The sequence below is a fragment of the Adiantum capillus-veneris genome, chromosome 17, assembly GCF_014529385.1.
Source record: "Adiantum capillus-veneris isolate H3 chromosome 17, ASM1452938v2, whole genome shotgun sequence".
Classification (NCBI taxonomy): domain Eukaryota; kingdom Viridiplantae; phylum Streptophyta; class Polypodiopsida; order Polypodiales; family Pteridaceae; genus Adiantum; species Adiantum capillus-veneris.
The window spans coordinates 23,576,639-23,598,584 of record NC_140947.1 but is presented as its reverse complement, the minus strand read 5'-3'; the positions used below and the strand labels follow the sequence as shown (position 1 = coordinate 23,598,584).

At 45.3% G+C, this 21,946-nt stretch overlaps 1 protein-coding gene across 1 annotated transcript; it reads right to left on the bottom strand.

Annotated features, from left to right (window-relative positions):
* Nucleotides 1–4,818: 4,818 nt before the first annotated feature.
* On the bottom strand, nt 4,819–6,242 carry LOC147436921 (uncharacterized). The gene is made up of 5 exons (XM_086486492.1): nt 6,140–6,242; nt 5,963–6,058; nt 5,582–5,816; nt 5,316–5,376; nt 4,819–5,027 (listed from the first exon to the last, which is right to left on the bottom strand). Exons 1-5 carry the CDS (start codon nt 6,240–6,242, stop codon nt 4,839–4,841), a joined length of 684 nt encoding a protein of 227 aa, XP_086342618.1. The 3' UTR covers nt 4,819–4,838.
* Nucleotides 6,243–21,946: the final 15,704 nt, after the last annotated feature.

The following is a 21,946-nucleotide window of genomic DNA, read 5'->3' as shown; positions in this document are numbered from 1 at the left end:
TCTTGGACCACACTATTGTAGCGAATGAGAAGCAAGGACCATGATGCTACAAAACTCGCAAAATAGGATGGTTGCAATTGGCTCTGGGGCATGTATGCACTATTCACATATTGATGGAGTACACTGGTGAGTGTGTATGTCCAATGTGGTACTCTCACAATAGTACATGCAAAAAATTCTTGGTGGGCTTCTTTTCGGAATGTCATCACTTCAAACGCCTTGATTGCATTATATGATCAACATGGCTCTGGCAAGAAAGCACACCAGATACAAAGGAAAGGTCTCTCTTCAAAATGTGTTGCCTTGCGATGCGTCGACTGTTGGGGCACAACAATAGCCCTTTATCAAAACAACGCTTATCTTTAACTAGAGAGCTTCATTAGCTATGTTCCATCGAACTGCGATCGAACAAAATATTGGAAACCAAGAGAGTGAGAGAGTGAGAGAGAGAGAAGAGAGAGAGATTTCATAAAAGAGTGTTAGATTTTTTTACCTGAGAGTGTTTGGGATACCGATCGTCGTGGTTTAGTGGTGTACCTCCGCATAAATTGGTTACCGATTGTAGTGCTTCGGAGGGCTACCTCGCCAAAAACCACAAGGAGTGTTATAAGGGGTATGAGCCTCCCGAAAACGGCCACGGGAGGGGACCCCCCACCTAGACACGCTAGCCTCACTCCACGCACTCGTGCACCGTGGGGGCTCCGCGCAAGGTTCCCCAGGGCACGCTATGACCCTCCATGAGTGCGGGGGAGCTTGAGGCTACGTAGGGCTAGGGACCCGGAACGCAAGACCCTCGGAACACACCACGGCCGTCGACCCACGGAACGCAACGCGACCCGAGCCGGGCCCCTTGAAGGAAAACACACCTCGACCCGAGCCGGGCCCTTTTGAAGGCGAACGCGCCCACCACGCACCTCCGCATGACGCGCCCAACCCCCGGGCCGTCACACTTGGTATCAGAGCCTCGTTTTCGTGACGCGCCCAACCTCCGGGCCGTCACACTACCCTGTCCCGTGACGCGCCCAACCCCCGGGCCGTCACACTACCCTGTCCCGTGACGCGCCCAACCCCCGGGCCGTCACACTACCTTTTCCCGTGACGCGCCCAACCCCTGGGCCGTCACACTTGGTACCACTACTGCAAACACAAAGGAAAGATGCGAGCCAGACAGGGCTCTTTATATCAAAATCAAAAAGAGAAAAACGCGATGGACTAACTCAACTTAGTTCGTCGCGCCCGGCCACTTTTGTGGCCTATGCTGAGCTGAAGACCCAGTCAAGTCTACAAGAGACCAAAGGGGCACCGAGCTAGCCCGCCAAATGAGGTCCACACAGAGACCAACTGGGATCAGTTTGACGATTGAAGATTCAGCCAAAGCCTTCATGGTGTCATGACGACCAAAGCTACTTCAACCTAAAGACTGCATCTAACCAAGTAACCTTACCCGATTCAAGATTCAGCGATTGGAAACCAAAGCTGGTGTCAGCCTAAGTCTACAACGCGCGTCAAAATGATGGTAAGTTTCCTTGCAACTTCGCAAGGGCTGCATTGCGACGGACTCTACTTCAAATTCGGCTTTCAAAGAAGTCTCCGCGCGGGCCAACGCAGCAGATGGCTCCGCGCACTTCGGGTTACCTTTTGGGGAATGCTCAAGTATGGGGAATTCTACTTGGGTATTCAAAGCATATCTTTTCAGCCTTCTGCCAAAAACCACAAAAATACACACACTTTATTCCAAAAATTCCAAAAACAAAGCATGCTATCTACTTCCATTTTCGGGTACAGTTTTCACGCACTTTGCACTATATGCACCCCTTAGACCTTTGGCCCATGCATAGCCAAGCTCTCTATTCCCCTTCGTTCGACGAGGACGTCGAACTTTCTTCAACCAGGGGTGTATATAAGGGGTATGAGCCTCCCGAAAACGGCCACGGGAGGGGACCCCCCACCTAGACACGCTAGCCTCACTCCACGCACTTGTGCACCGTGGGGGCTCCGCGCAAGGTTCCCCAGGGCACGCTATGACCCTCCGTGAGTGCGGGGGAGCTTGAGGCTACGTGGGGCTAGGGACCCGGAATGCAAGACCCTCGGAACACACCACGGCCGTCGACCCACGAAACGCAACGCGACCCGAGCCGGGCCCCTTGAAGGCAAACACACCTCGACCCGAGCCGGTCCCGTCCGCGCCGGGCCCTCTTGAAGGCAAACCCCCACTTGACCCGAGCCGGTCCCGTCCGAGCCGGGCCCTTTTGAAGGCAAACGCGCCCACCACGCACCTCCGCATGACGTGCCCAACCCACGGGCCGTCACAAGTATTAAGAGTTTTGTCAAGCTCAATGTTCATGATCATACAAGATGTGAATGTTATTAATTGTTTGTTGTTCCATTTTTATGTTTTAAAAAAAAGAAAACATGCAAGTCTCCTTGCATGGGGGAGTTTGCACAGTCCTCCCCAATTTTTATAATACGAGGAAACGTGCCATTCCCACGACATCGTGCAATTTTCAGTGTGTTCATTAACTGCATTCTCAGTATCAAAAATCAGAAAATGATAATGCTTACTCAACTGCGATTGAATGTATGTCGGCAATGGACTTCCTTGCATCAACGATGTTGGGCATCTCCTGCACTTAACCCGCTGTAAGAGACGACATCCCAGGGAGGATACCCTTAATGAAGATTTTGTGCTATTGTAAGAACACCACAATTTGTATATATATCGATCAAACCACCACCAAGCATGAAATCGTACTCCCAACAAACGTTGACTAGCGATCATATCGCAAATTCTAATATCTATGGCTGTGTACGTGATTTCGTCTGTTGACCCGCATGCCTTCCAGATTCCTATGTAGACGTAGTTGATTGTGTCTGGATAGAGACCCTTCCTGCGATCTTGTGGCGGCGTTCCGCACAACAAGCTTGCATAAGGTCAATAGCCTTCAAGGTGCAAGCATAGGTGAATGGATTTGTAGAAACGCCTTTCGTTTGCATCTGCTTTATGTTGTGTGTATTATGGGGAAACTGCATTCCAATGCTTTGCATCCACTGAAAATATCGTAGAGATTTCTGGCCCTGCTCTTGTTGCACACATCCCACAATCAGTGCATTCAAAGAGGCGACATTCCTGGCAAGAAACTCCTCAAGGAGTTTTTGTGCTTTGTTAAGCGCACCACATCTGGCATACATATCGCCCAAGGCATTGCCAAGCACCACGTTACTAACAATATCAGTCTCAGTTGTTGTGTCCATAAGAGCATCTTGCGTAGAGCTACATGCCTTCGAGATGCACGCGTAGGTGATTGCATCTGAAGAGAGGTGCAACTGGACAGAGGCCCTCGCGTCTCATCAGCTGAAAACAGCCTAGAGCTTTCTGGCCTGTTCTCGCTTGCGCACATACCTGTTTCTCAATAGCTTCTGACTGACGAGCACTCTCATCATAAATTCTCTCACCCATGTCAACATATTAGGAAGTCTTTCAAGATGCTAGCATAGGTGCTTGCTTCCATAGATGATTGCATTGGAGAAAGGCCTTCTGCTTGCATATGCTTAGAATAGCCTTGACGAGCTTCCTTGCCGACATCCTGCATCGATTGCATCCCACAATTAGTGCATTCCAAGAGGTGGCATTCCGGACAGGAAGTTCCTCAAGCACGTTTTGTGCTTTCTCAAGCGCACCACATTAAGCATACATAACGACCAAGACAGTGCCAAGGACGACAACTTCTTGTGCCCTTGTTGGGCATATCCTACAATCAGTGTGTTATGAAAGACGACATCCCACACCACATGTGGCATACATATTGACCAAGGCATTGCCAAGCATGGCAATTGTTGGCAACAACCCTTGACTAACAATATCATAGTGATTTTTTAAGCCGATATCAGCATCTCGATGCACGCTTATGTGATTGCATTTGGAGAGGCGCCCTCACTTTGCATTCTCGTTGAAAGCAGACAAGAGCTTTCTAGCCCTGCTCCTGTTGCGTGTATCCTGCACTGAATGCATTCCAAGAGACAACATTCCGGATAGAAAGCTTCTCCGACACATTTTTGTGCTTTCTCAAACACACCACATTTAGCATACGTATAGACCAAGGTATTGCCAAGCACGAAATCTTTCTAGCCGTGCTCTTCTTGTGCGTAGAGCCACATGCCTTCAAGATGCATGCGCAGGTGATTGCATCTGCTGAGAACAATCTAGAGCATCCTGAAATCACTACATTCCAAGAGTCCACACTGTGGAATCTGGCGCTACTATTGTTGTGCACATCCCCAATCAATGCATTCCAAGAAACGACATTCCAGACAAGAAGCTCCTCAAGCACTTTTTGTGCTTTTTGAAGTGCACCACATTTGGCATACATATCGACCAAGATAATGCCAAGCACGACATCTTTCTCAAGCACACGAAATTTGACATACATATCAACCAAGATAGTGCCAAGCATGACAACTATTTCCAGCAGACTCTGACAAACGACATAATTGATTTTTGTGTCCATATGAGCATAACATCTTTTTGTGTCCATATGAGCATCTTGTGCCACATGCCTTCAAGATGCATGCATAGGTGATTTCATAGGCTCTCCCATGAATACACCCTATTTGCCACATGTCGTGCAACAATAAGTGCATACCAAGAGACCGCATCCCATCCCGATCCTGGAGGCACTTGGAGTACGTAGGTGATTGCATCTGGAGAGAGGCTCTCGCTTGGCATCTGTTGAAAACGGACTATGACCTTGCTACACGATGCACGCTAGTTGATTGCAGTTGGAGTATGTAGGTGATTGCATCTGGAGAGAGGCCCTCGCTTGGCATCTGTTGAAAACAGACTACGACCTTGCTACACGATGCACACCAGTTGACTTCCTTCTGGGCAGAAATTCTGCTAATGTGTCAACAATTAGAACCCCCCGAACACTGCTCAGCTCCAGACCAGCTAGAGGTTCATTCTCCAAAGGCTTCTCACGATGTCCCAGGTCAAAATGCCAGCAATCACTTACTGCACAACCAGGCAATGTCTTCGACAACCTGGAGGCACCATCAAACCTCAGACCATTGCCACAACTCTGTACGCAAAGCTGCTAAATCCATGATCAAGATTTCATCGTAATAGTCACAGTTGAAAATAGACTACGACCTTGCTACACGATGCACGCCAGTTGACTTCCTTCTGGGCAGAAAGTCTGCTAATGTGTCAACAATTAGAACCCCCAGAACACTGCTCATCTACGGACCAGCTAGAGGTTCATTCTCCAAAGGCTTCTCATGATGTCCTAGGTCAAAATTCCAGCAATCGCTTACTGCACAACCAGACAATTTCTTCGACAACATGGAGGCACCGTCAAACCTCCAACCATTGCCACAACTCTGTACGCAAAGCTGCTAAATCCATGATCAAGATTTCAATGTAATAGTCACAGTTTGACACGTCTACAAAAGCTTCTACCTGTCAAACCACATAAGTGCATCCATAGGAAAGGCCAGCTCCGGAAGGAAAGCACCACAATGTGTATCTGCAACCTCACAGAAGTCTGTAATAGTCGCAGTTTGACACGTCTACAGAAGCTTCTACGTGTCCAACCACATAAGTGCATCCATAGGAAAGACCAACTCCGGAAGGAAAGCACCACAGTGTGTATCTGCAACCTCCCAAAAGTCTGCAATAGTTGCCTCTCTCACTACAATTTGGAGAGGACGCTCCGTATCATATGGCACAGTATTGCTGATGACAGCTGCAGGTGAACCATGCGAGATCAGCTCGACCAAGTTGCTGGTCGTGGTGAAGCCTCCATGGCTCCTGCTAAACCCTGTTCAAATCACTACCGCTTAGCAAGTGGGTGGGCATCGGTGTGTGTGTGTGTGTGTGTGTTTGTGTGTGTGTGTGTGTGTGTGTGTGTGTGTGTGTGTGTGTGTGTGTGTGTGAGAGAGAGAGAGAGAGAGAGAGAGAGAGTACTCGAATAGAAGTGCGTAGAAGGGCTACTCAAGGGGAGATGAAAATCGGCGTTCTCCATCGCCATCACTACCAGCATATACATAATTGAATATATACCTGTGATCATCATGCTGTCCTTTGATCAACATCCTTGTGGCTATGATTGCTTCTATATCATCCTCTTTGTCTCTTTTATACCTTCTCTTATGTCAATTATGTCTACCGCGATCTTCATCATCATGTCGATCATGTCTACTGCAATCTCCATCATCATCTCTTCTACTGCTGTGACTTCTGCCATAATGTCGACTGTCAATGTATACTTCTGCTATCATGTCCATCACCACTGCTTCAGTTGTTGTTCCTCTTCTTTTTTCACTTAGCCTCATGCTCAAGCACCTTTTGCCTATCCAATGCAAGACGAGCCCTGTTACCTATGGGCAGTCTCGAAGCAAAACAATTGCCTCGTGTGAGGTTTGTTGTGCTGTGCGCGTTGTGCTGTTTGTTTCGCACGACAATCAAATCTAAAAGCTTTGCTTGAGCGCAGCCATTAAAAGTGGGAAATTGTTGGTTATAATTGAGTTAAAAGCATCGCTACAGCAGCCATAGCTGTAAAGCGCTGTTTTTTTTAGCGTTGGAAAGTGTTGTTTTAACAGTAGCTTTGATGCGCTGCAACCACGGTAGCTTTGATGCGCTGCAGCCACGTAGACTGCTGAGGGGCCACGAAGGGGAAAATTGACACTTCGCTAACGAAGTAAAACTAGAGTGCTTCGTTAGCTATGTTCCATCGAACTGAGATCGAACCAAATATTAAAAACTGAGAGAGTGAGAGAGTGAGAAAGAGAGAGAGAGATTTCATGAAAGAGTGTTAGATTTTTTTACCTGAGAGTGTTTGGGATACCGATCATTGTGGTTTAGTGGTGTACCTCTACATAAATTGGTTACCAATTGTAGTGGTTTAGTGGTGTACCTCTACATAAATTGGTTACCAATTGTAGTGCTTCAGAGAGGTACCTCGCCAAAAACCACAAGGAGTGTTAAAAGTTTTGTAAAGCTCAATGTTCACGATCATACGAGATCTCAATGTTATTAATTGTTTGTTGTTCCATTTTTATGTTTTTTTTTTTTTTTTTAACATGTAAGTCTCCTTGCATGAGGGAGTTTGCACAGTCCTCTCCAATTTTTATAATACGAGGAAACGTGCCATTCCCACGACAGCGTGCAATTTTCAGTGTGTTCATTAACTGCATTCTCAATATCAAAAATCAGAAAATGATAATGCTTACTCACCGCAATTGAATGTATGTCGGCAATGGACTTCCTTGCATCAACGATGTTGAGCATCTCTTGCACTTAACCCGCTGTAAGAGACGACATCCCAGGGAGGATATCCTTAATGAAGATTTTGTGCTATTGTGAGAATACCACAATTTGTATATGTATCGATCAAACCACCACCAAGCATGAATTCGTACTCTCAACAAACGTTGACATCGTGAATTCTAATATCTATGGCTGTGTATGTGATTGCATCTGTTGACCCGCATGCCTTCCAGATTCCTATGTAGACGTAGTTGATTGCGTCTGGATAGAGACCCTTCCTGCGATCTTGTGGCGGCGTTTCGCACAACAAGCTTGCATAAGGTCAATAGCCTTCAAGGTGCAAGCATAGGTGAATGCATTTGTAGAAACGCCTTCCGTTTGCATCTACTTCATGTTGTGTGTATGATGGGGAAAGTGCATTCCAATGCTTTGCATCCACTGAAAAATATCGTAGAGCTTTCTGGCCCTGCACTTGTTGCACACATCCCACAATCAGTGCATTCAAAGAGGCGACATTCCTGGCAAGAAGCTCCTCAAGGAGTTTTTGTGCTTTGTCAAGCGCACCACATCTGGCGTACATATCGCCCAAGGCATTGCCAAGCACCACGTGACTAACAATATCAGTCTCAGTTGTTGTGTCCATAAGAGCATCTTGCGTAGAGCTACTTGCCTTCGAGATGCACGCATAGGTGATTGCATCTGAAGAGAGGTGCAACTGGAAAGAGGCCCTCGTGTCCCATCAGCTGAAAACAGCCTAGAGCTTTCTGGCCTGTTCTCGTTTGCGCACATACCTGTTTTTGAATAGCTTGTGACTGACGAGCACTCTCATCATAAATTCTCTCACCCATGTCAACATATTACGAAGTCTTTCAAGATGCTAGCATAGGTGCTTGCTTCCATAGATGATTGCATTGGAGAAAGGCCTTCTGCTTGCATATGCTTAGAATAGCCTTGACGAGCTTCCTTGCCGACATCTTGCATCGATTCGAAGTGATTACCCATCTTGTGGTTTTTCTGTGAAGGTACCAAGAAAGAAGAAAGGAAGCCAATCCCCTTTTTGCATTGAAAGGCTGTAATTCTGACGATTTCTCAGTTTGCGATGAGAAAGACGCCAGAGGGCCGAAATTGTAGTTTACAGCATGAATAGCTCAATAGCTGCACATCTTGACAAGGCGGTTAATGAAGGTCATAAAAAAAGAGAGCAAGCACTTGCCGTTGGATGGTCGATGCCATTCCAGATAGGAAGCTCCTCAGCCACATTTTGTGCTTTCTCAAGCGTACCACATTTGACATACATATCGACTTAGACAATACTGCCAAGCACGACATCTTTCTTTAATAGCCTCCGACTCACAATATACTTCTGAGTTTTTGTGCCCATATGAGCATCTTGTGTAGAGCCACATGCCTTCAAGGTACGTGCAAAAGGTAATTGCATATGGAGAGAGACCCTCGCTTTGCATACTTATCGACCAAGACAGTGCCAAGCACGACATCTTTTCTCAACAGCCTTTGACTAACAATACAATTGTGAATTTTTGTGCCCATATCAGCATCTTGCTTAGAGCTACACGCCTTCAAGATGCATGCATACATGATTACATCTGTAGAGAGGCACTCACTTTGCATCTGCTGAAAACAAACTAGAGCTTTCTGTCCCTGCCTACGTGGGACAAATCTTGCAATTTGTGCATTCCAAGAGTGCACACTCCAGACAGGAATCTTCTCGAGCACTTGCGTAGAGCCACATTCCTTTAAGATGTAAGCGTAGCATTCAAGACGAAAGTATAGGTGACTGAATTTTGAGAGATACGCTTGCTTTTGCGTCCGCTGAAAACAGCCTAGAGATTTCTGGCACTGCTCTTGTTGCGCGCATTCCACAATTAGTGCATTCCAAGAGGTGACATTCCGGACAAGACGCTCCTCAAGCACGTTTTGTGCTCTCTCAAGCGCACCACATTAAGCATACGTAACGACCAAGACAGTGCCAAGCACGACAGCTTCCTGTGCCCTTGTCGAGCATATCCTACAATCAGTGTGTTCCGAAAGACGACATCACGCACCACATGTGGCATACATATCGACCAAGGCATTACCAAGCATGGCAATTGTTGGCAACGACCCCTGACTAACAATATCATAGTGATCTTTTAGGCCAATATCAACATCTTGATGCACGCTTATGTGATTGCATTTGGAGAGACGCCCTCACTTTGCATCCCCGTTGAAAGCAGCCAAGAGCTTTCTAGCCCTGCTCCTGTTGCATGTATCCTGCACTGAATGCATTCCAAGAGACAACATTCCGGATAGAAAGCTTCTCAGACACATTTTTTGTGCTTTCTCAAACACACCACATTTAGCATACATATCGACCAAGGTATTGCCAAGCACGAAATCTTTTTAGCCCTGCTCTTGTTGTGCTTAGAGCCACATGCCTTCAAGATGCATGCGCAGGTGATTGCATCTGCTGAGAACAATCTAGAGCATCCTGAAATCACTACATTCCAAGAGTCCACACTCCGGAATCTGGCGCTACTATTGTTGTGCACATCCCCAATCAGTGCATTCCGAGAAGCGACATTCCAGACAAGAAGCTCCTCAAGCACTTTTTGTGCTTTTTGAAGTGCACCACATTTGGCATACATATCGACCAAGGCAATGCCAAGCACGACATCTTTCTCAAGCGCACGAAATTTGACATACATATCAATCAAGATAGTGCCAAGCATGACAACTTTTTCCAGCAGACTCTGACAAACAACATAATTGTTTTTTGTGTCCATATCAGCATCTTGTGCCACATGCCTTCAAGATGCATGCATAGGTGATTTCATAGGCTCTCCCATGAATACACCCCATTTGGCACATGTCGTGCAACAATAAGTGCATACCAAGAGACTGCATCCCATCCCGATCCTGGAGGCACTTGGAGTACGTAGGTGATTGCATCTGGAGAGAGGCTCTCGCTTGGCATCTGTCGAAAACAGACTACGACCTTGCTACACGATGCACGCTAGTTGATTGCAGTTGGAGTACGTAGGTGATTGCATCTGGAGAGAGGCCCTCGCTTGGCATCTGTTGCAAACATACTACGACCTTGCTACACAATGCACGCCAGTTGACTTCCTTCTGGGCAGAAATTCTGCTAATGTGTCAACAATTAGAAACCCCAGAACACTGCTCAGCTCCAGACCAGCTAGAGGTTCATTCTCCAAAGGCTTCTCACGATGTCCCAAGTCAAAATGCCAGCAATCACTTACTGCACAACCAGGCAATTTCTTCGACAACCTGGAGGCACCGTCAAACCTCCGACCATTGCCACAACTCTGTACGCAAAGCTGCTAAATCCATGATCAAGATTTCACCGTAATAGTCACAGTTGAAAACAGACTACGACCTTGGTACACGATGCACGCCAGTTGACTTCCTTCTTGGCAGAAAGTCTGCTAATGTGTCAACAATTAGAACCCCGGAACACTGCTCAGCTGCAGACCAGCTAGAGATTCATTCTCCAAAGGCTTCTCACGATGTCCCAGGTCAAAATGCCAACAATCACTTACTGCACAACCAGACAATTTCTTCGACAACATGGAGGTACCGTCAAGCCTCCAACCATTGCCACAACCCTGTACGCAAAGCTCCATCTATGTCTCATACAACGGGGAACCCACAATCCTCCAGCTATGATCAATACATGAGGGCTTTGCGAGCCCGAGAGCAACACTATGGCCGGGTCTATAGTGGCCGGCGTCGCTAGAGGAGCCAACTCGGCTCAATCCAGAAAAGGAATACAATCGCCTTCGACGCCCCAGGCTCACCCGAATGGCATACAACAAAATGGGCTCGAGTCTCTGTCAAGAGACCAGCCGAAAGCCTCTGAACCGGCTCGACACTCTGGCTCAGCAGAGACCAGGTGGAGATGCAAAAATGCCACACAAGACGGAGAGCAAAAGATCCACAACCCCCTGCGGGTGAATTCCAATCCACAGCCCACTGCGGGCACCGACAAGTAACCAAACATAAGATAGGGGCCTTGCGCCCGAAGACCTGCCAACTGTCCGAACTGTCTTGCACGCCACAAGCAACCACACGGGATCTGCTCCCCGCGGTTCCAACCTGCGGCTCCAACTAGCCCCTTACAGTGCGCCGACTGTCATCTGTGTGCAGCCCTCACAGAAGGGCCTGCTTGCTGCCTGCGTTTGCCACCTGCTATGCTATGCTTTTCGCGGGAGGTCGTGACCCGTTTTTTTTAGCGCTGTAAAGCGCTGCAGTAGCTTTTACAGTAGCTTTGATGCGCTGTTTTTACAGTAGCGCTGCAGCCACGTGGGCTGCTGAGGGGCCAAGGAGCATAACATTGACACTTCGCTAACGAAGTAAAAAGCACTACAATCTCTAAAAGGGCCAGCGCTGCTGTCGTCCAAAAGCAACATGCCTAATTTCCTACGAGAAGGATGCCTGCATGCTCACACAAGCCATCCAGGTTTGTCTCTGCCCAGGGCCAGGAAGCTTTGGGCTGTTTTGAACGCATGAGAAGAGAGGGCATCTCTCGAGATGCAATCATCTATGCTATTGTGCTTGACACTGCCTTGGTCGATTGGTCGACATGTATGCCAAATGTAGTGTACTTCAGAAACCGCAGAACTTGCTTCAGGGGCTTCTTATCTGGAATGTCATCTCTTGGAGTGCATTGATTGCGGGATTTGCTCAACAGGGACAGTACCAGGAAGCTCGAGGAAGTGCTGGGGTGTTTTCAGCAGATGCAAAGAGACGGCATTTCTCCAATTGCAATCACCTACTCTTGCATCGTAAGACATGTGGCATTACGCAAGATGCTATATGGGAAAAGGAATTTGCGATGATATTTTATGACAAGGGCTGTTAAAAAAAGACGTGGTACTTGGAAAAGCCTTGGTTGACATTTATGCCAAATAGAAAGCTCAAAAAAGTTCTTGACGAGCTTCTTGTCCGGAATATTGTCTTTGAATGCATTGATTGCGAGATATTCCCAACAAGAACAGGGCCAAGAAGCTCTGGGTTGTTTTTAGCGGATGTGAAACGAGGGCATTTCTCCAAATGTAATCTCCTATGCTTGCATCTTGGAGGCATGTGGCCCTACGCAGGACTCCAATATGGGCAATGATTATACTATGAGACAGGGGTTGCGTGCTTGGCACTACCTTGATCGGCATGTATGCAAGATGCGGAGTCCTTCAAAAAGCACAAAAGGTTCTTGAGGAGCTGCCTTCACGGAATGATAAGTCTAAGAATGCACTGATTGCAGGATACGCTAAACAGGAGCGGGGCCAGGAAGCTAAGGGCTGTTTTTAGCTAATGCAAAGCAAGTGCATCTCTCTAGATGCATTAACCTATGCTTACATCTTGAAGACATGTGGCAATTTGGAAGACGTTAAGATGGACAAAAGAACTCATGACGATATTGTTAGTCAGGGGCTGTTGAAAAAAATTGTTATGCTTGGCACTACCTTGGTCGACATGTATGCCATATGTGATAGGGCCAGAATCCCCGGGCTGTTTTCAACAAATCTGAAGCGAGTGAATCTCTCTAGATGCAATCACCTATGCTTTTGTCTCGAAGGCATGTGACACTATGCAAGACGCTGATATGGGCAAGAAAATTCACGACGGTATCGCTAGTCAGGGCCTGCAAAAAAAAGAAGTTGATGTGGAATAGGGCATGACCAAGAAGCTCTGGGCTGTTTTCAGTAGATGCAAAGTGAGAGCGTCTCTTTGAATGGAATCACCTATGCTTTTGTCTTCTAGGCTATGATGTAACCTATGTCGATCTCCGTGAAGCAATTTCTTCAATTAGTAGACATGGATTAAACACCATAACTTGATGTGGATGATCAATTCAAACATTGACGGGCATGTGCAAAATGGTCAAACCCTACACGTACTCATCCAAGCTTGCTTCAAGAGCTTTTTCTCTGGAATGCCGTCTCTTGGAGTGCATTGATTGCGGGATATGCCCAACAACGATAGGGCCAGGAAGCACTGGGGTGTTTTCAGTTGATGTAAAAAGATGGCATTTCTCCAATTGCAATCACCTACTCTTGCATCTTAAGACATGTGGCATTACACAAGATGTTGATATGGGAAAAGGAATTCACTATGATATTTTATGACAAGGGCTGCTAAAAAAAGACGTGGTACTTGGAAAAGCCTTGGTTGACATGTATGCCAAATAGAAAGCTCAAAAAAGTTCTTGACGAGCTTCTTGTCTGGAATATTGTCTCTTGGAATGCATTGATTGCGAGATATTCCCAACAAGAACAGGGCCAAGAAGCTCTGGGCTGTTTTTAGTAGATGTGAAACGAGGGCATTTTTCCAGATGTAATCTCCTATGCTTGCATCTTGGAGGCATGTGGCCCTACACAGGACTCCAATATGGGCAATGATGATACTGTGAGACAGGGGCTGCGTGCTTGGCACTACCTTGATCGACATGACATGTATGCCAGATGCGGTGTGCTTCAAAAATCACAAAAGGTTCTTGAGGAGCTGCTTTACGGATTGATAAGTCTAAGAATGCACTGATTGCGGGATACGCTAAACAGGAGCAGGGCCAGGAAGCTAAGGGCTGTTTTCAGCTAATGCAAAGCAAGTGCATCTCTCTAGATGCTGTAACATTTAATGGCTTAAAATCTTATGTGTAGCGGAAATTAGCATGAACATAGTGGGCATTTCATTAGAATAGATTCCTAATGAGAATTACAAGAGTGCTTGGGTGGAGAGAGCAACAAAAAGCATAACACCTAGTTAGATAGCATCGACAATACTTTCAAAAGAGAGAGAAATTAAGCTATTGACAACAGTTGAGGACCGGATTTGCATGGAGCCGGTCCCCCCTCCAAAAGGCTTTGTATTATGGTTTCTCCCATCAAAAGAGACATTGTACAATACAATTCTTTGTGTTCCTTCAAGACTAGCTAGTGCAATGAAGATGGAAGCTTCATACACCAAGCAAAACACTTAATCAAACACAACTTGAATTATCCCCGTTCTCAGACCCAAGACCTCACACACCTTCGAAGATGGTGAGAGCTAGCAGGGTATGAGAGTAGATTGAGAGGAAAAAGGAGTATCTTACGAGAAAGAAGTACATCTCCTCACATAATCACTCATATTAGCATAGCTTAGCTTAGTAATTAGCTTGGTAGAGAAGATGAGCATGCATTGAAGCTTGGCTCTTGGTTGGATTTGCATCCACATGCCAAGAGAGTGTTGATGTAGGCTTCTATCTCACAAGCTTGGAGTAGGTGATGAGCTCTCCATTAAAGCTTGGGAGGAGATAGAGTATTTTCCCTTCACACATGGTCAAGTGTGAGAGTGTGTGTGTCCATGCCAAGCAAAAATCAGCCCCCCCCCTCTCTTGGGCGAGCCCTAGCTGCTAAATAAGTCTTGCCTTTGCCTCATTGGTCCTCCCCAGGTCAAGCCAATAGGAATTAAGCAGCATAAGTGATAGCCTTTCGACATGTGTCCCCCTTTCCCCTTTTGTGAGAGCTTTAGGTAATTAAATAATTAAACTAAACTCTCATTGGACCCCTTTGCCTCCTGGCCAATAGGAATCAGGCAAGCCATGGGGCTCCTGAATGCTCATTGGACCCCTTGGGAGACTGCCCAATAGTCTTCTAGAAGACTTAATTCTCATTGGTTTCTTTTATTAAATGTTTTTAAATTAATTAAACTAGATTTACTCTAGCTTAATTCTCATTGGTCCACTTCAAGGGTCTTCCAATAGGAATTGGGCACACCTTGTGGGCTTCTGGCCTAGGGAGCTGACATGTGTCCCTCATTCCCTTTGTGTAAAGGGAGCCTGTGTGTGTGTGTGTGGCTTTCTCTCTCATCCCCTAGCTTTGGGGCTCGCCCCCTCCTATGTAGGGATGTAGAAAGACTTTTTGGGCACACACTAAGCATCCAATTTTCCCTAGGGTTGACCTTTGGACACAACCTTTGAATTTTGGAACCTTAGCATTTTGGAAGTTTTAATGGGCTGAACCTTAGGGTCTTTTTGGCCCATTGTTTTACATGGCTCTTTTGCAGATGGCCCCCCCTTTGGATCCCTATTTTCCCTCCTTTGGATCCCTACTGTGGCCGGTCTGCTAACTTAACCAATATTCTAGCTTTTTCTCCCTTGGCACTTCCCCACATTAAATGATCAGTTTAATATGAGAAAATCATTTAGGAGAATTAGATATTGATTATTATGACATTACCTCTCTCTTGAAATCATAGTCGTCCTCGACTATGGTGTAGAGAAGATAAAGCATATGCATGAGTCCTTTTCTTAGCGGGTAGAGGATCCCTATGTTACCCTACGACATCATTCCATAATGGATGACTAGTCCATTTGGCGCTTGAGAGCCTGAGGCTGCCGCAAGCATGTCTGCACATTAGTCCTATCAGTCTTCCATAGTAGAGTGACAAGCTCTACTTTGGTGTTTGGGAGACGTCGTCCCCGCAAACTTGATCTAAGCATGCATACTACTTCATTTTTGTGCACAAATAAAGAAAAAGAGAGTCTTATAAGACAAAAAATTTTTGTTCATTTTTAACATTTTGTACATTTGCTTACTCTTGGGAAGCATTGTAAGCATTGACAAGGTTTAGGTTATCCTTTAATTGTATGCCTTGCATCCATCTAGCATCTTCAAAAGGATAATTCTTAAACTTAATAAGATATCGTCGGATAGTCTTACCGCCTCTTAATACCTTGTCTTCATGTCGGAGAATGGACTCGGGCTGCAGCACCTCGTGGTCCTCGATCTCCGGTGGGTCTTCAATAGTTGGTTCTTGAGGTGGCTCTCCTTTGTAAGGCTTTAAGAGGCTCACATGAAAAGCATTGTGTATGAGCCAATGATTGGGCAACTTAAGTTGATAGGCCATCTCATTGATTGGCCTAAGAATCTGGAAGGGACCATAATACCTTTTTGCTAGTTTAGCATAGTACTTTTGGTGGCCCGTAGGATTCTTGCCCGTCGTGTGCCTTAATCGAGCCTTGGGAAACTTTAACAAGACCCAATCGTTTTCTTTAAAGGCTTGGGCTTTTCTGTGCTTGTCAGCAGCAGCCTTTTGCCTTTGCTGTGAGATAGAGATAGCATCCTTAATCTTTTGGAAAGATTCTTGTAGGTCTCGGCTATACTCATCTGCAGCGAAGATCTTCCCATGTACCTTAAGTAGCAAGGGACTTTTTGATCTTCCCTCAATTACCTCGAAAGGTGCTTTTCCTGTAGAAGTATGTACAGTGTTATTGTAAGCATACTCTACTAAGGGTAAGTACTTCTCCCATTGGGATCTTTGATCTACTTCCGTTACATAGGCTTTTAGTAGATCGAGAATGGTTAGGTTAGCTATTTCACTTTGGCCATCAGTTTGTGGATGATAGGCCGAAAAGAAGTTTAGCCTTGTTCCTAAGTTCTCAAAGAGACCCTTCCAGAAATTACTGGTCATTCTAGGATCTCTATCCGACACTATGGACATTGGCAAGCCATGGTACTTGAAAATTTGTGAAATGAAGAGGGTTGCCATTTGATGGGCTTTGATAGTCTTTTTGACAGGTATAAAATGAGCTTGTTTACTGAACCTGTCTACTATCGTCCATATTCCCGTATTCCCATGGATAGACTTAGGCAATCCAAAGATAAAATCCATGGATATGCTCTCCCACGGTGAATTAGGGATTGGCAAGGGTTGAAGCAATCCAAGTTGCTTCCCTCTATCAAATTTTGTCTTTTGACATACCACACATTTGGAAACATACTCGTGTATGTTCACTTTCATGGTAGGCCAATAGAAATATGTTTCAATTCCCTTTAGGGTAGACTGAATCCCTCTATGCCCTGCATATGGGGGAGCATGAGATTCATACATTACTTTCTCACGTAGTGAGTTAGTAACGCATAGTCTATTGCCATAGAGAAGATAACCATCTTGTAAAGTAAATGGTTCTTCTTTCTTCCCTAATGCAAGGGCTGAAATCACATCTCTAAAATCGGGATTAATAGCATACTCATCTATCATTGAAGATAGATCATTGTGAGTTGCTATGGAAACCGCATTCACTCTCGGGCGTCTTGAGAGTGCATCGGCTACTTGATTATGCTTGCCAGCAATGTGAGCAATATGAAAATGAAATTGCGAAAGGAAATTTGCCCACCTCATTTGTTTGTCGGAGAGCTTGGTCTGCGTCATGAAGTACTTAAGACTTTGGTGATCCGTTCGCAGAATGAAAGGAGTCCCCAATAAATAGTGCTTCCATGAGTCTAAGGCATGTAGAACTGCAAGGAGTTCTTTTTCGTATATGCCTAGAGCTTGCTCAACAGGATCGAGCCTTCGACTCTCATAGCCTATGGCGTGCCCTTCTTGGAGTAGAACAGCCCCAAGGCAATCACCACAAGCATCACATTGGACCTCAAATGGTTTTGAGAGATCCGGTAGTGTAAGCACAGGTTGAGAGATAAGCTTTTCTTTAAGCTTTTCGAAAGCATTGTTCTCCTTAGCAGACCACGTATACCTAACATTTTTCTTTGTTAGGTCATGTAATGGTCCCGCAATTTGTGAGAACTTTTCTATGAAGCGTCTATAGTATGCACACATACCTATAAAGCTTCTTAGTTCATGAAGATTCCTTGGCTTAGGCCATCCTTTTATTACCTCTAACTTAGATGGATCCATTTCGATTCCATCTTGAGAGATAATGTGACCTAAATATTGAATCTCTTGCAAGAAAAATTCACTTTTTTTTCGATTAACATAAAGTTTATTCTCTCTTAAAACTTGAAATATTACCTGGAGGTGTTGCTTGTGTTCCTCCAATGAATTAGAGTAGATGATAATATCATCAAAGAACACTCCAGTGAAGGTTCGATGAGGCCTGAACAGCTTCTCCATCAAGCGGTTAAATGTGGATGGTGCATTAGTCAAGCCAAAAGGCATGACAATGTATTCGTAAAGACCAAATGTAGTACGAAATGCGGTCTTTACAATGTCTTGATCAACTATCCTTATTTGATGATAGCCACTTTTTAGGTCAATCCTACTGAAGTAGGTCGATCCTTGTAGCTTATCAAATAGGTCTTCTACCCGTGGAACGGGAAACCTATTCTTGATAGTGATCCTATTTAGTGCTCTATAGTCGACACACATACGATATGTGTCGTCTTTCTTTTGCACTAATAGCACAGGTGAGCAAAATGGAGATGAGCTAGGCCTAACCATGCCCTTCTCAATTAACTCATGCACTTGCCGCATAATCTCCTCTTGTTGAGCTTGAGAAACTCTATAAGGAGGTTTGTTAGGCGGTGAACTTCCTGGAAGAAGTTCAATTGCATGGTCGTCATTACCTCGTTTAGGAGGTAGCTCACAAGGGATGTCGTCAATAAAGACATCTTGAAACCCCTTGAGAAAATTGGATAACTCTAATTCTTTTTGGTTGCTTTTATTTTCTTTTGCTAAAGCATTAGGTTCATTTTGAGAATCTTTAACAAAAATCATGTACACGGAAATAGAGCTTTTTATTGACTTGTTGAAAGCTGGTGTATGTACAATGGGGATGGTGTTACCCATCTCCCTAGCATCTATATACATGTCCTTTTCCCTGAACTTAAAGGAGATTCTCCTTTCAGGAAATTTAACATGGGCAGCCAGGCGGTCAAACCATGGTGCCCCTAGGATTACATCCTCATGCTTGAGAGGAGAGATAAAGAAGTCCTCTTTGTCCACATAGCCTTGGACATGAAGTCTCAATTTCCCGATTAAGGGAGTGACTGAAGCTTCTTGCCCCTTGAAGGCACTGTCTGCGGGTAGGATATCTCCCATCTCGTAGGATTGTATGCCTAGCTTGGTGGCTAACTCCATAGATATGAAGTTGTGAGTAGAACCAGGGTCAAAGAGAATAAAAGCATCATGTTCTCTTACCTTTCCCCAAGCATGGCATAGAGGAGATCCTTTGTGGTGAGTTTGATGAATCTCCTCCTCTTGGATTTCAACCAAAGAAGCTCTAGGAGGATCTTGGCGGTTGTTCTTTTGGGGACAAGCGCGGTACGCATGCCCTTGTTCGCCGCACTTGAAACACCGGTTATCTTTACGATAACGCTCAAGCTCTTCAGGAGAGAGTTTATTCTTTCCTTTGTAAACTCCCTTCTCTTTAGCTTTGTTGGAATTGCCCTTAGGAGACTTTTGGACATTGTCCTTCCCCTTAGGCTCATTGGAACCCTTGTTTTCCGGGGGCTTATTATTTCTTTTACCCCCCGTTTGGAAATTGATTCGCGAGGCCACCATAGTATGGTGTATTACCGCCGATATGGTACGTGGCCTTTGGGAGTTGACATACTCCGCCATTTCTTCGGTTAAGCCCGCACAAAATTGTTGCTTTTGCTCTCCAAAATCCAAATTTTTGAAGACAGTGGCTTTGAGTTGTAGGTCCCAAAACTTGTCTACATATTTGTGGATGGATTCATTGGGAGAGAGCTTTAAGCTTCGCCATTCGGTGAGTACTTTGTCTTTGGCATCGGTGGCCAAAAACTGCTTCATAATGGAAGCTCTTAAAGCCTTCCATGTTCGTGGAGCTTCACCGTTGGCTCGTAGGCTAGACCACCATTGTCTGGCGGACTTTTGAAAGTGCATAGCTACATGGCGTAGCTTAGAGGACTCTGTGAAGCCCTCATCTCCAAACGCCGCATCGAATTGCTGGATAAAGGCCAAAACTTTGTCTGTAGCACCGAAGGTGCCATCATAGGTAAGGAAAGAGATGCTCTTCCCTCCCTCTTTGAATTTCTTCAGCTTGGACGACCTCTTCCATGCGGCATAGGATTTCCTATGGCCTCTTCTTTTTGATGGTTCAAAAGTTGCACCATCACTTTCTTCAGAAGATGAAGAATTTGAAGAAGGTGGAGAAGAGGGTGACCTCTTTCTCACCTTTTTCTTGTCTTGATCTTTGTCGTCTTCACGATAGCTTTCATAAGAGGAAGAGGATGAAGAATATGGAGAAGAGGGTGTCCTCTTTCTCGCCTTTTTCTTCTCTTGCTTTTTATCATCCCTCTTTGAATTATGGCGTGGAGAAGAGTGTGATGGTCTTCTCCGCTTTGGTGGTGATGGAGAGCGTTTAGCCCGCCGTCTTCGTGGAGCCATCTCCGCCGAGGTGGCGGGAGACTCGCTTCTTTCTCGTTCCTTCGGTGGAGGCTCTTGAGTTCTCCTTTGGGAAGGAGATGCATCATCAAGAAGTAAGTTCTTGAGCCCTTCATATGGATTCTCTTCTTCTTCCCGAATCGGAGAGAGACCTCTTTTGGTAGTCTCACAAGGAGGCTTCCTAGGTGTTCTCTCGTCATGGTGATGAGCTTGGAGAATCCCGTGAGCACGGAGCTGCCGTTGCACTTCACTTTGGAGAGATGGATTGCCCATGGCTTGTTGAAGCCTAGAAACAAGATAATTAACAAGCATTGAAGCATCATTAGTAGCTTGCTCATGAGCAAAATCAAAGTTATCAACTTTAATTTCACTCTCTTTACTATTGTCAGCCATTCTAACAATTTTTAGGTGTAAACTTTTTAGGTGTACTTTGGCACTTCAAGCCCTAGTTGCTACTCCTCTTTACCCCTTTAGAAAAAGCACTCAAGCTACTGTACCCGCGGCTCGATTACCATTAATTACAAGGAATAGAAGAGAGGGTCTTTCGACACCAAAACAGCACCGGCTCCTGTCAAGCTTCTAATAGCTCAATAGTGGTTAAGCCGTAGGCAAGCCCCGTAGGACTCCACTATTAAGACCATAGCTCTCGACGGTGATGCCCCGTTAACTGCACAAAGGCAGGCGCACTGCAAGGCTGAAAAATCCCTATTCTACTTACTCACAGGCAATTAATAATACCAACCATTTGTAGCTAGCTTGAGGACCTCCCTTCTTGAGCAAGAAAAGAGAAACCTTGAGCTCTGATACCAATGTAACATTTAATGGCTTAAAATCTTATGTGTAGCGGAAATTAGCATGAACATAGTGGGCATTTCATTAGAATAGATTCCTAATGAGAATTACAAGAGTGCTTGGGTGGAGAGAGCAACAAAAAGCATAACACCTAGTTAGATAGCATCGACAATACTTTCAAAAGAGAGAGAAATTAAGCTATTGACAACAGTTGAGGACCGGATTTGCATGGAGCCGGTCCCCCCTCCAAAAGGCTTTGTATTATGGTTTCTCCCATCAAAAGAGACATTGTACAATACAATTCTTTGTGTTCCTTCAAGACTAGCTAGTGCAATGAAGATGGAAGCTTCATACACCAAGCAAAACACTTAATCAAACACAACTTGAATTATCCCCGTTCTCAGACCCAAGACCTCACACACCTTCGAAGATGGTGAGAGCTAGCAGGGTATGAGAGTAGATTGAGAGGAAAAAGGAGTATCTTACGAGAAAGAAGTACATCTCCTCACATAATCACTCATATTAGCATAGCTTAGCTTAGTAATTAGCTTGGTAGAGAAGATGAGCATGCATTGAAGCTTGGCTCTTGGTTGGATTTGCATCCACATGCCAAGAGAGTGTTGATGTAGGCTTCTATCTCACAAGCTTGGAGTAGGTGATGAGCTCTCCATTAAAGCTTGGGAGGAGATAGAGTATTTTCCCTTCACACATGGTCAAGTGTGAGAGTGTGTGTGTCCATGCCAA